This window comes from Limanda limanda, chromosome 19, assembly GCF_963576545.1.
Source record: "Limanda limanda chromosome 19, fLimLim1.1, whole genome shotgun sequence".
NCBI lineage: Eukaryota > Metazoa > Chordata > Actinopteri > Pleuronectiformes > Pleuronectidae > Limanda > Limanda limanda.
The window spans coordinates 20,538,701-20,552,515 of NC_083654.1; the positions used below are offsets into that span (position 1 = coordinate 20,538,701).

Here is a 13,815-nt window from a genome sequence, read left to right on the forward strand (position 1 = left end):
GAGCCGAGGCAAACCGATCGATATTCTATCACACAGAACAGTGGAGCGAGAGAGAGGAGGCCACGGGCCAGCCAGATTACTGGGAGGAGGTGGGGGGGGCAGGGGGAAAATGGAGGGGCGGCTGTTCGTGGTTGACAAAAAGAGAGTGTGTATATATGTGTGTGTGTCTGTGTGTGTGTGTGTGTGTGTGTGTGTGTGTGTGTGTGTGTGTGTGTCAGAGGAAACGAAAAAGGGTTTTAGGGAAGGTATAGGAGATGAGTGTGTAGGGAAGGTGTTCAAAAGAGGGGTTTAGTGTGCGGGTGTAATCGGGTAGAAGATTGAGAGAAGGTGTGTGTGTGTGTGTGTGTGTGTGTGTGTGTGTGTGTGTGTGTGTGTGTGTGTGTGTAAGAACGAGGTAGCAGGAAGGAAGGGACTGAGAGTGAGAGGGTCGAAGATTGAGAGAAAGTGTGTGTGTGTGTTTCAGAGGAAAGATGTTTTAGTGTGGTTGATAAGAAGTGTGTGTGATTGTGTGTGTTTGTGTGTGAGTGAATTTATTTGACTAATTTAATATTTATTTGAGCCGGGTCCACCTCACCCCCCCCCCCCCCCCCTCTACCCAGGAACCACAGCATCCAAAGCAACACATCACATGTTAAGTTAAATTAAACACATTGTTCTTTGATATCAAAAACACAAACCGGTTCACGTTCCTGTTAAAAGCATCTGAGGCGTCAGTAGTGGTGGGGGAAAAAATCGATTCTGTTCAGTATCGCAATATTTTGCGCCCGCGATAATATCGATACTGTAGCACAAAGTATGGCAATATTTTTTTTTTAATACTTTATTTACAATTATATATGTAACAGCCCCCAAAGCATGACAAGGAGAGTTTCAGAGTTTAAAAGATACCTAGTGTGTATGAGGAAAGGATGTTCTCCACTGCAGGAGATATAGTAACGTTCCAGAGGAACTTTAACATCTGAGCATGTTGACCAACTCCTTTTTCTGAACAAAAATGCCAATATTCCCAAATGAATTTAACATTTTGGGTCATGACCTTGCAGCCAACTGGACAGGACACTAGCAGTAAACATTTGTTTATTTTTCTCAATTTGATTGAAGCTCTAGGTTACTCTTATTTATATGATTATTCTCAGGTTTATGTTACTCTATTATGTCTGCTTGATGTTACTGTAATGTATTTAAATAATTGTAAGTTATGTGCTGGGAGCTCAGTGTTCATGTGAGAGGTCTCCTATTCAGAAAATAATTACAAAGGTCCTGTGTCCTGAATGTTCAAGGACAAAGTTTTTGCTCTTCAGTTAATGTTAACAGAATTAAATTAAATGTGACATTTGAAGTGAGGTGAGCAGTCTTATTTTCATCATTTTTTGTAATGCCTTTAAATAATATGGGGGACATGAATCGCAATATATTGCAGAATCGAATCGCAATACTTGCAGTATCGCAATACAATAAATAGAATCGTGGCCCAGCTATCGAAATACTATTGAATCGTCACATTTTTGCCAATTCCCACCCCTAGGCGTCAAGACAAGACCACTGCTCCCAGTGACCTCACCAGAACAAGACGGCAGCGTTTGGATATCTGGGATGTTTTGGGTTCGATTTTTGAAGAGTGAGAGGAAGTGGAGAGACGTCGTCCATCTTTATTTATGGAATCTGTGATAACCAGTAGCATCAGCATCAATATTAACTGTCCTGGTCACTTTTAACAAACACTTCCTCATGATGGTAACTGTTGCTTCTCTGTAAATAACATCTTTAAGAGTGTGTGTGCAATTTACTTTAAAACGTGCATTAGGTCTCATCTCAGTGATTCTTTTAACAAACTCATGAATATAGTTATTCAACCATGAGTATATGCAGCCGCTGTGATATTCATTGAGGAAAAAAGCCAAAATCCAGAGGCTTCAGACTAATATGATTTGTTCCAACAGAAAACGAATGGATCAGTGTTTAATAATAACGAATGAAAAACCAGTTGTTATTAAAAGGTAAAGAGAAAGAAACAGGAAAGAGGGGAGAGGATGAACTGAATAAAGAGGTGACCTATATCCCTGGGTTAGAACTGTGTGTGTGTGTGTGTGTGTGTGTGTGTGTGTGTGTGTGTGTGTCAAGTGGGCAGCACTCATTTGCTCTGTGAGCCTTGTAATAGTATTCATGAAACACGGACACCCTTGCAGTCAGGACGCACACAGACACACACAAAGAAACAAACACACACACACAGAAACACACACACAGACACACAGACACACACAGAAAAACACACACACACACACAGAAACACAAAGAAACACACACACAGAAACACAGAAACACACACGTAGCAGCATGAAAGTCAAAGGCTGTTTTGAGATTTTCCTGCTTCACTTTGCTGAAGATGACGTCACTACTGAGCTACGTCACGATTTCACAAGTTCATTTACTACATTGATAAATATTCAGTCACTTACTCTGATGAAAATATGATAACGAATGTATAATAATGATGAGAACAACCTCAAATTACAGAAACCACCTTAGAGAAAAATTAGATATGTGCTCTTTAGTTTGGCCCATGTCCCGTCTGCTAACATGAAGAAGGGTGCACCACCTGTACTGCAGCCAGCCACCAGGGGGCGGCCAAGAGAACACAGAGTGATGCACTAATGGTCAATTGTGCAGCAGTAAAATTAATCAATCAGCAAAAAACTCTATGCTGCTGATTTGTAGTAAAACTATAAAAATATATACAAGAATCGTTTTGAGTAAATTTAAAACCTCTTGTATCAAAGAGGCAGATAATCTGGGGCCTTTGAAAACTGATATTTACATAAATTGCTTTAAAAGCATCAGATTCACTTTCCAGCCACATCTTCGTGTTCATTATCATTTAAAGGTAATTTACTGTAACACAATGTAAGTGAACATCAGGTGATGTTAGTCAAATACTTATATTTATACCTCTACTTTATATCATATATTATATCATACTCTCTGTATATTCTTTGTATATATAAGTCTATATACACATATTTATACATGTGTACATGTTATAATTATATATATTAACTATTATTATTATACTGTTGCTGTCATTATTACTATATACTGCTATTATATTGGTATAATTGCTATCATATATAAATATATATTATGTTATATTATATACTTTATATACTTACTTTTTTTATATACTGTCTAACAATAACATTACCATCATATCATCAGTACTATTACCATCATCTTGCCACTGCACCTTATCTACCTATTTATCTTGTGTTTCTGTTTTTATTCTTTCTACCTCAATATTTTTTATTTTATTCTATTGTATTGTATTTTATTGTATTCAAATATACCGGCTGCTATGACAACTTAATTTCCCTTCGGGGATGAATAAAGTAATCTATCCATCTATCTATCTATCTATCTATCTATCTATCTATCTATCTATCTATCTATCTATCTATCTATCTATCTATCTATCTATCTATCTATCTATCTATCTATCTATCTATCTATCTATCTATCTATCTATCTATCCATCTATCTATCTATCTATCTATCTATCTATCTATCTATCTATCTATCTATCTATCTATCTAAAGCTCTTTCTACATTGAGGAACATAACGTGTTTTAGTCACTGAAATGATTTTCTGGTGAAAGAGTTTTTCAGTTACTTTGCTAATGTTCCTGAGAACCTGACTTTGGAACCTGTTGTGTCCGTGGACGTCTTCAGTTGATGAGTCTTCTTCATCTTCTTCCTCTGACTCTTAATAAACTCGTTTAAACTGAACAACATGTGATGTGTGAACCTTTTCATCGACAGAGTAGAAAACACACGACTCGACCGGTGTGAGTAAGAGTTGGTCACAGCATTTATTTCCATTTTCTGACAAAACTCAACACAAAAACAAACTGGAGACCAAGCTGGAAAAAGAGAGTTCCTTCTGGTTCATTTCATTTTCTGTTTTTTTCTGCAGCTTCGCAGGTTAATGTGCGGTGTCTAATTTTTCCTTATTTCCAAAGATGCAACTAATGAAATTGGAGAGAAATCTCTTTTTCCGAGGACACAGACAGATTGTATTTATTTTAACAGGGGTGAGGTCGGGTGGGGGGGACGATGGAGGAGAAGAGGAGGGAGGAGGTGAAAGTAGAAGTTTACAAGGACAGAGGTTTAGCACGGTGTCACAAACAGACAGGCGGGGGGGGATGGTGTAAGAGTGAAAGAGAGGAGGAGAAAGAAGAGGGAGCGACAGTGGGCTTCGTCATGTCCCAATGAAAACAAGAGGACCCACTCCAACTTAAAAAACAACAACAGCAAACTTTTTAGAACAATTTAGTTTAAAAAAACAACAACACCCAGTCGTCTTTTAAACAACAACAACAACAACAACGCAAGCAGAAAAAAAACACACATGGGAGGAAGAAGAGGGAGAGAAGGAGGAAGAAAGGGAGGAAGAAAGGGAGGAAGAAAGGGAGGGAGTCAGAGTAAGTGACCTTTTTTCATGTCCTGTTGAGACAGATTCTTTATCGATGGGGCAGGAGTAGGAAGAGGAGTCAGGAGGAAGAGGAAGGAGTAGGAAGAGGAGGGAGGAGGAGTAAGAAGAGGAGTCAGGAGTCAGGGAGGGAGGAGGAAAGAGTAGGAAGAGGAAGGAGGAGGAAGAAGAGGGAGGAATAGGAAGAGGAGTCAGGGAGGGAGGAGGAAAGAGTAGGAAGAGGAAGGAGGAGGAAGAAGAGGGAGGAGTAGGAATAGGAGTCAGCGAGGGAGGAGGAAGGAGTAGTGAGAGGAAGGAGGAGTCAGGAGTCAGGGAGGGAGGAGTAGGAAGAGGAGTCAGGGAGGGAAGAGGGAGGAGTAGGAAGAGGAGGCAGGAGGAAGAGGAGGGAGGGAGGAATAAGAATAGGAGTCAGGAGTCAGGGAGGAGTAGGAGTAGGAAGAGGAGGCAGGAGGAAGAGGAGGGAGGGAGGAATAAGAATAGGAGTCAGGAGTCAGGGAGGAGTAGGAGTAGGAAGAGGAGGCAGGAGGAAGGGATGGAGGGAGGAGTCAGGGAGGAAGGAGTAGGAAGAGGAGTCAGGGAGGGAGGAAGGAGGGAGGGAGGAGTAAGAAGAGGAAGGAGGAATCAGGTTGGGAGATGTAGGAAGAGGAGTCAGGGAGGGAGGAGGAAGGAGTAGGAAGAGGAGTCAGGGAGGGAGGAGGAAGCAGGAGTAAGAGGAGGGAGGAGTCAGGAAGGAGGAGGAAGAGGAGGGAGGAGGAAGCAGGAGGAAGGAGGGAGGAAGAGGAGGATGGGAGGGAGGAAGGAGGGCGGGAGGAAGGCGGGAGGAGGAAGCAGGAGGAAGGAGGGAGGAAGAGGAGGATGGGAGGGAGGAAGGAGTCAGGGAGGAAGGAGTAGGAAGAGGAGTCAGGGAGGGAGGAAGGAGGGAGGGAGGAAGGCGGGAGGGAGGAGTAAGAAGAGGAAGGAGGAGTCAGGTGGGGAGGATGGCAGTAGAAGAAGCTTGTCAGTCAGTGAGTTGAACCCGAGGAGGAAACCAGAGGAGGAGAAGTGGAAACAGCAAGTGCAGAACATGGCAGTGATCAGAGAGCTGGAGCTGAAGGATTCTCCGGCTGGACAATTTTTTGTTTTTAGAAAATAAATAAGAATAAACCACTAAAAAAAGCCGCCCCCCCGGTCGGGGGTGTGGCCGGGAGCGGGCGAGTTGGTTCAGTCCGACTCTCTCTTCTATCGACCACAGCGTCACACACATGATGAGTGGCTGACAACAACAACAGTGTGGTAACAAGCATCGACACAAACAGTGTTACTGGCAGATTAATGCTGTTTGGACTCTGAACAGGAAATAAAAAGGGGGACAGACGGACAGAGAGGACAGGGAGGACATACCCCCCCACCCCACCCCTCCGTCGGTGGTCCTCTCGTCTTCTTGGCGTTTGGTGGTTTTTGTTTGTTTCTTAAGGTCGTGAGGATGCAGAGGATGAACAGGATGAAGAGTAAACATCGTTTTCTTAATGGATATGGATGGAGGGAAGGAAGGAAGGGAGGGAGGGAAGACAGAGGGAGACAGAGGAGGAATGAGCTCAGGAGGGGGGGGGGCGAAGTGAGGAGTAAATGATGCTCTGATGATTTAATAGTACGTCTCTTTCTCCACCCAGCCTGCAGAGAGGAAGACGAGAGAGGAAGGAGGAAACAAGAGGAAGAGGAAAGTTACATATCGAACATTTCACTTATCTCATTAACATCATGACCTCATCAGATCCATTTCAACTAAATGTCATGTGATGAGAATCAGTGGAATGTTAACCACAGCGCCCCCTTGCCAGCCTGTGAGGTATTACTGTCTAATTCAGGTAGATAATGGAATAATGCTTTCCATGTGATTGATAAACTACAAATCCATCTACACTGAAGTTGGTTGAGAATGTGATGAGGAGCTGTGTGTGTGTGTGTGTGTGTGTGTGTGTGTTTGTGTGTGTTTGTGTGTGTGTGTGTGTGTGTGTGTGTGCGATCTTACCTCCGGGGTTTCGGCGGAGGATGAGTTTTCGGATCTCATCGTAAACAAAGATGAGGAAACTGTACGGGAAGGCGATGAACCACCAGCTCGGCCTGAGAGAGGACGAGAGACCAGACGGGATCAGAACAGTTCACAGGTTGATTCTGTGATTCTCATCCACAGATTAATATAACTGAGTTGAGACTCAGAGAGAGAACACACTCATTAGTCCTGAATAAATATAAACACAGTGAGAATGAGAGTTTGGTGCTGAGGCTTTGTGTTGATCACTGTTTAGATGAGCATGTGATGAGACTAGGGTTGCAAAATTCATATTCGAAGTTGGAAACTTTCCATGGGAATTAACGGGAATTAACGGGAATATACGGGAATTAACGGGAATAAACTGGAAATGTTGTGGGTAATTTATACTAACTGTATTTACCTTGTCATATACAGACATAAATATAAACATTTTATTTTGTCATGAATTGAGCCCTGAGGAAACGTTGGGCACTTGACTATATGCTTCTGCATCGTTGTGTCATTCTTAACATAGGTCTTTGCACAGTATTTGCAAATGTACACAGCCTTTCCTTCTACATTGGATGGGGTGAAATGTCTCCACACATGAGAGAGTGCACGTGGCATTGTTCTGTAGAATAAGATGAGAAAAAAGTTTGTAAAAAAACACTAATGCAATGCCAGAGATATAAATAGTTAGCCAAACAATTGGAATCGTCTGTAAACATATTTTACAATTGATGGATAAATGAATGGAAATAGTCTAGATGAACAGATGAACAATCCTCAAACAGCATGCTAATATATTTTCCCCAGTAATATCATGGAAACTTACCTGACTAGTCCTTCACTCTACAGCAGGCCTCAATAGCCCTGCTGTAGAGTGAAGGATGCTGGGAGTTATCTGTGAATGCACAGTGGAGGGTTGAAACTCAACATGCAGTGTGTGCTGCATTCAATACATCTTTAAAATAGTGTTTTGAATGATGTTTTTATTGCTCAGCGTCTAATTTGCGTAGTTTTTTCCCCCTCAAAATTCCCAAAATTCTCGAGCTTAACTTCCCATGGAAACTTTCTGCCCCTTTGCAACCCTAGATGAGACTCACTTGAGTGGATACATCCTCAGAGCCACGTCCATCCCAGGGCAGTAGGACAGGAACGCAGCCAACGCTGTTTCCTCAAACAGGCCGAAGATCAAAATCTTATTCCTGCAAGAAAGAGGAAATTAGATTAAGGACGGACAAAGTGAGATGAGAAAGAGATGCTGATAAGAGATAGTAACGGGAGGAGGAGTCCACATTAAAGGGATCGATAGAGTCTGGGACTGAAAAGACTTCATCTCTTCTCATCTTTAAAGAGAAAGTTGCCTCAGCTTCTCTCTGTATTCACTTGTGAATTAATGAACTGACGGATGGAGAAACAAGACAAGATGGAGGAGAAGAGCGAACAGGCTGGAGATCAGGTCCAGAAACTAAAGGTGCATCGGTTCAACTGACTTTCCAGGGACATCTAGTGGCAGCTTGGTGGAACTGCAACATCTGCAGCACAGCACTTTCCAATCTAACAACCCAGAGATTTCTTCTAAACGGAGATTAAGCTTCCACCTGATACTAAACTTCAGGAAAACACCTGAACATCTTCCCACTTTAACAATATCACATGTTTTTAATGTTAAAGAATAAGAGAATGTGTTTGTTTCACTTTTACTAACATCAATAACCAGTATCACATTTTCCACAGTTGTTATATCAGGTGTAGAAAGTCCTGGTGAGGTGATGTGGACTCACTTCATGCCCTGCTGGAACACTGAGTTGCGTCTGGTCTTGCAGATGATGACGTCGGCCCACTGCACGACCACGATGCTGACGAAGAACGCCGTGTGACACGTGAACTCCACGATCTTGCGCTGCTCGTAGGTCTGCGTGGAGGAGGAGAGAAGAGAAGACATGACGTTTAGATCATCTCCTTCGCCTGGTTTTACGAAGGACCACTTCAACTTAAACAACAACAGCAAACTTTTTAGAACAATTTAGTTTAAAAAAACAACAACACCCAGTCGTCTTTTAAACAACAACAACCAAGCAGATGAAAAAAACACACATGGGAGGAAGAAGAGGGAGAGAAGGAAGGAGGAAGAAGGAGGAAGAAAGGGAGGGAGTCAGAGTAAGTGACTTTTTTTGTCCTGTTGAGACAGACTCTTTATCGATGGGGCAGGAGTAAGAAGAGGAGGCAGGGAGGGAGGTGGAAGAGGAGGAGTCAGGGAGGGAGGAGGAAGGAGTAGGAAGAGGAGGGAGGAGGAATAAGAAGAGGAGTCAGGAGTCAGGGAGGGAGGAGTAGGAAGAGGAGGCAGGGAGGGAGGAGGAAGGAGAAGATTGAGGAGGGAGGAGGAATAAGAAGAGGAGTCAGGAGTCAGGGAGGGAGGAGTAGGAAGAGGAGGCAGGGAGGGAGGAGGAAGAGGAGGGAGGAGTAAGAAGAGGAGTCAGGGGGAAGTGAGGGAGGGAGGAGTAAGAAGAGGAGTCAGGGAGGGAGGAGGAAGGAGGAGGAAGGAGGAATAAGAAAAGGAGTCAGGAGTCAGGGAGGGAGGAGTAGGAAGAGGAGTCAGGGAGGGAGGAGGAAGGAGTAGGAAGAGGAGGGAGGAGGAATAAGAAGAGGAGTCAGGAGTCAGGGAGGGAGGAGTAGGAAGAGGAGGCAGGGAGGGAGGAGGAAGGAGAAGATTGAGGAGGGAGGAGGAATAAGAAGAGGAGTCAGGAGTCAGGGAGGGAGGAGTAGGAAGAGGAGGCAGGGAGGGAGGAGGAAGAGGAGGGAGGAGTAAGAAGAGGAGTCAGGGGGAAGTGAGGGAGGGAGGAGTAAGAAGAGGAGTCAGGGAGGGAGGAGGAAGGAGGAGGAAGAGGAGGGAGGAGGAATAAGAAAAGGAGTCAGGGAGGGAGGAGTAGGAAGAGGAGTCAGGGAGGGAGGAGGAAGGAGTAGGAAGAGGAGGGAGGAGGAATAAGAAGAGGAGTCAGGAGTCAGGGAGGGAGGAGTAGGAAGAGGAGTCAGGGAGGGAGGAGGAAGGAGAAGAAAGACGAGGGAGGAGGAATAAGAAGAGGAGTCAGGAGTCAGGGAGGAAGGAGTAGGAAGAGGAGGGAGGAGGAATAAGAAGAGGAGTCAGGGAGGGAGGAGTAGGAAGAGGAGTCAGGGAGGGAGGAGGAAGGAGAAGAAAGACGAGGGAGGAGGAATAAGAAGAGGAGTCAGGAGTCAGGGAGGAAGGAGTAGGAAGAGGAGGGAGGAGGAATAAGAAGAGGAGTCAGGAGTCAGGGAGGAAGGAGTAGGAAGAGGAGGGAGGAGGAATAAGAAGAGGAGTCAGGGAGGGAGGAGTAGGAAGAGGAGTCAGGGAGGGAGGAGGAAGGAGAAGAAAGACGAGGGAGGAGGAATAAGAAGAGGAGTCAGGAGTCAGGGAGGGAGGAGTAGGAAGAGGAGGCAGGGAGGGAGGAGGAAGAAGAGGAGTCAGGGGGAAGTGAGGGAGGGAGGAGTAAGAAGAGGAGTCAGGGAGGGAGGAGGAAGGAGGAGGAAGAGGAGGGAGGAGGAATAAGAAAAGGAGTCAGGAGTCAGGGAGGGAAGAGTAGGAAGAGGAGTCAGGGAGGGAGGAGGAAGGAGTAGGAAGAGGAGGGAGGAGGAATAAGAAGAGGAGTCAGGAGTCAGGGAGGGAGGAGTAGGAAGAGGAGTCAGGGAGGGAGGAGGAAGGAGAAGAAAGACGAGGGAGGAGGAATAAGAAGAGGAGTCAGGAGTCAGGGAGGAAGGAGTAGGAAGAGGAGGGAGGAGGAATAAGAAGAGGAGTCAGGGAGGGAGGAGTAGGAAGAGGAGTCAGGGAGGGAGGAGGAAGGAGAAGAAAGACGAGGGAGGAGGAATAAGAAGAGGAGTCAGGAGTCAGGGAGGAAGGAGTAGGAAGAGGAGGGAGGAGGAATAAGAAGAGGAGTCAGGAGTCAGGGAGGAAGGAGTAGGAAGAGGAGGGAGGAGGAATAAGAAGAGGAGTCAGGGAGGGAGGAGTAGGAAGAGGAGTCAGGGAGGGAGGAGGAAGGAGAAGAAAGACGAGGGAGGAGGAATAAGAAGAGGAGTCAGGAGTCAGGGAGGAAGGAGTAGGAAGAGGAGGGAGGAGGAATAAGAAGAGGAGTCAGGGAGGGAGGAGTAGGAACAGGAGGCAGAAGGAAGAGGAGGGCGGAGTAGGAAGAGGAGTCAGTCTCCTTCGTCTGGTTTTTACTGGTGAATCCAGTTAGACTTCTTTTGTCTAGCCACGTGTATTTCTGTATCACTCAGGTCACTCGTACCCATTGCTGTCCGTAGCTGTCCTCCAGGTCGTTGGTGGAGCGGTCGTCCCAGTTGAGCCGGATCCCGACCAGCACCGACGGCAGGAAACCGTTTTCAGCCATGATGACGAAGTAGGCGAAGAATCCTCCGAGGGCTTGGATCATTCCTGCAGAAACACACGGTTCCATCATTTATCCATGAACAGTAAAAACCCTGAACTCCCCAAGGGAACAAAGCACATTGAAGAACACTAAGATGCCCTTAGAGAACTATAAAACTTTGTGAAGAGTGTCCCGTCCACTAATATGGTTTATGTCTTCCATCTTCATACATAGTTGATGAGTCAGTGATGACACTCAGCACATTGGACAGCCGACGGGACTCGTACCGATCTGTCCGTACGCGATGCTGATGAGTCGCTCGTTGACCAGCTTGTCTCTCTGTGGGTTCCTGGGCTGACGCTTCATGATGTCGCTCTCGGCTGCTTCGTAGGCCAGAGAGATGGCAGGGACCTGAGGGACAGGGGGGGGGGGGGACACAGGGGTGAGGATCAGTGAAGACTTCATGTTTACACCGTGTCATTTATTATTTTCATCATGCTGCGTTTGGTAAGCAGCTAAACAGAATTTGGATATTTGTGGACGTGATCATTTCTATTTCATAGAAACGTGAACAGATGAGGAAATTATTCCCTGATCTCATCTCCACAACAAACACTTTCTGATCTTTGAACATCATTTTCTTCATCACAGTTTTCTCTTCCTCTCGCTAATGTTTCTTCAATCTTATTGAATCCACTTATTTGAAAGGAGGATGACTCGATTGCTTCTTCTCAGGAAAGGTCCCACACTGCCACCCAGTGTCCTTATTAGGGTTGCAAAATTCCGGGAATATTCAAAGTTGGAAACTTTCCATGGGAATTAACGGGAATTAACGGGAATAAACGGGAATATACGGGAATTAACGGGAATTAACGGGAATAAACTGGAAATGTTGTGGATAATTTATTCTTACTGTATTTACCTTGTCATATACAGACATAAATATAAACATTTTGTTGTGTCATAGGCTGATTTGAGCCCTGAGGAAACTTTGGGCACTTGACTATATGCTTCTGCATCGTTGTGTCATTCCTAACATAGGTCTTTGCACAGTATTTGCAAATGTACACAGCCTTTCCTTCTACATTGGATGAGGTGAAATGTCTCCACACATGAGATAGTGCACGTGGCATTGTTCTGTAGAATAAGATGAGAAAAAAGTTTGTAAAAAAACACTAATGCAATGCCAGAGATATAAATAGTTATCTCTAAAAATATTTTATGGATAAATGAATGGAAATAGGCTAGATGAATCGATGAACAATCCTCAATCAGCATGCTAATATATTTTTCTGGGATGCTGGGAGTTATCTGTGCATGTGATGGAAGAATGCACAGTGGAGGGTTGAAATTCAACGTGCAACGTGTGCTGCATTCCATACATCTTTAAAAAAGAGTTTTGAATGATGTTTTTATTGCTCAGCATTCAATTTGCGTAGTTTTATTTTTTTCAAAATTCCCAAAATTCCCGAGCTAAACTTCCCATGGAAAGTTTCCGGAAATTTATCGGAAACTTTCCGCACCTTTGCAACCCAGTGTCCTTATGCACATCTACCTTTTTGTTTCCACCTTCACCTCGACCTCCGTCTGACTCATGTTTTGCACAGTGGTACTCACATCCAACTCTTTGTACTGTATTTAAATCTGGCAAAAATAAATAAACATCTGTGGTTTTATTTCAATATGTGTGTGTGTCTGGTGTGTCTGGTGTGTCACTGTGTAGCTGCCCGGTCATGTGTGTGTGTTTGTTTTAGTCACCATGTCGGTTCCCAGGTCGATGCAGAGGATGGTGATGGTGCCCAGAGGCAGAGGGATGTTGACCAGGATGAAGAACAGGAAGGGGGTGATCTCTGGGATGTTGCTGGTCAGCGTGTAGGCGATGGACTTCTTCAGGTTGTCAAAGATGAGACGGCCTGAAGTGACACAGGAAACAGTGAGTCAGCAAACAGAAACACATGAAGAAGCAAGTACACAGAACAGTGCTTTACAATAAAATACACTTTAATTCATATATTCATTCCTGTTTCCTATATTTGACTCATCATTACATGGTTTTCTTCACTGTTAAACACAAAAAGGAAACCATAACTGTGGTTCCAGGTCGTCTAACTCTTGATCCTCGCTCCACCTCTTCTCCCTCCTTCCTCCCACCATCCCTCCGTTTGTTTCTCCTTCACCTTCTTCTACTCCTGTGACGATGGAGGCGAAGTTGTCGTCCAACAGGATCATGTCTGCGGCTTGTTTGGACACGTCTGAGCCAGAGATCCCCATGGCAACCCCGATGTCGGCCTTCTTCAGGGCCGGAGAGTCGTTCACTCCGTCTCCTGTCACGGCCACGATGGCTCCCTGAGAAGAAGGAGGCCACACAGAGGAAATGTTTTGATTCTCATTCAGATGCTCAAACCGTGGATTCCTTTTTACTACATGTAAATGCACCTGAGTCGATCTGTTAGTGAGTGTGTGTGCCAGGGTTCATACACATTTTGACCAATAGATTTCCATGACTTTTCCATGACTTTAAACCAAATTTCAATGACCAAAAATTTTGTGAAATCTCGGTGAAAGTGACAAAATGTAGTATTTAAGATAACAATGAGAATTTCAAAGCATACAGTCTACCTTAAATGACACAAATGAATGAGAGACAATAGTTTGATTGGTCTTTGTCTGTTTAAAACACATCACATGTACTTTTCCATTTGTAGCCAAGCATATAAATCTACACTTCCCTGGCATAGTGCATTATCCCACCTGCTTCCCCACCGAACTTTTCAATTAGTATGAGAACGTATGCCTGCTTATATTTTGAGCGTATTTCTTTTAAAAGCCTATGAATTATTTAAAACTCAGCGTAAATGAACGACAAGGAAATCTGAATATAACAAATTTCCATGACTTCTCCAAAACCTTTGGGACTTTGGGATTTTTTTCAAGCA

The 13,815-nt window shown here is 44.3% G+C and overlaps 1 protein-coding gene across 2 annotated transcripts in view; it reads right to left on the reverse strand.

The window, feature by feature from the left end:
• Window positions 1-6,107: 6,107 nt before the first annotated feature.
• The window catches only part of atp1a3a (ATPase Na+/K+ transporting subunit alpha 3a), a 28,460-nt gene continuing 20,752 nt past the window's right edge, over window positions 6,108-13,815 (reverse strand). For both annotated transcript variants that reach the window (XM_061092284.1, XM_061092283.1), the window contains exons 16-23: window positions 13,057-13,225; window positions 12,638-12,792; window positions 11,167-11,290; window positions 10,799-10,944; window positions 8,285-8,415; window positions 7,604-7,705; window positions 6,495-6,586; window positions 6,108-6,136 (exon numbers count right to left, since the gene is read on the reverse strand). In XM_061092284.1, coding sequence (XP_060948267.1) covers window positions 6,108-6,136; window positions 6,495-6,586; window positions 7,604-7,705; window positions 8,285-8,415; window positions 10,799-10,944; window positions 11,167-11,290; window positions 12,638-12,792; window positions 13,057-13,225 — 948 coding nt within the window. The remainder of the gene's footprint in view (window positions 6,137-6,494; window positions 6,587-7,603; window positions 7,706-8,284; window positions 8,416-10,798; window positions 10,945-11,166; window positions 11,291-12,637; window positions 12,793-13,056; window positions 13,226-13,815) is intronic.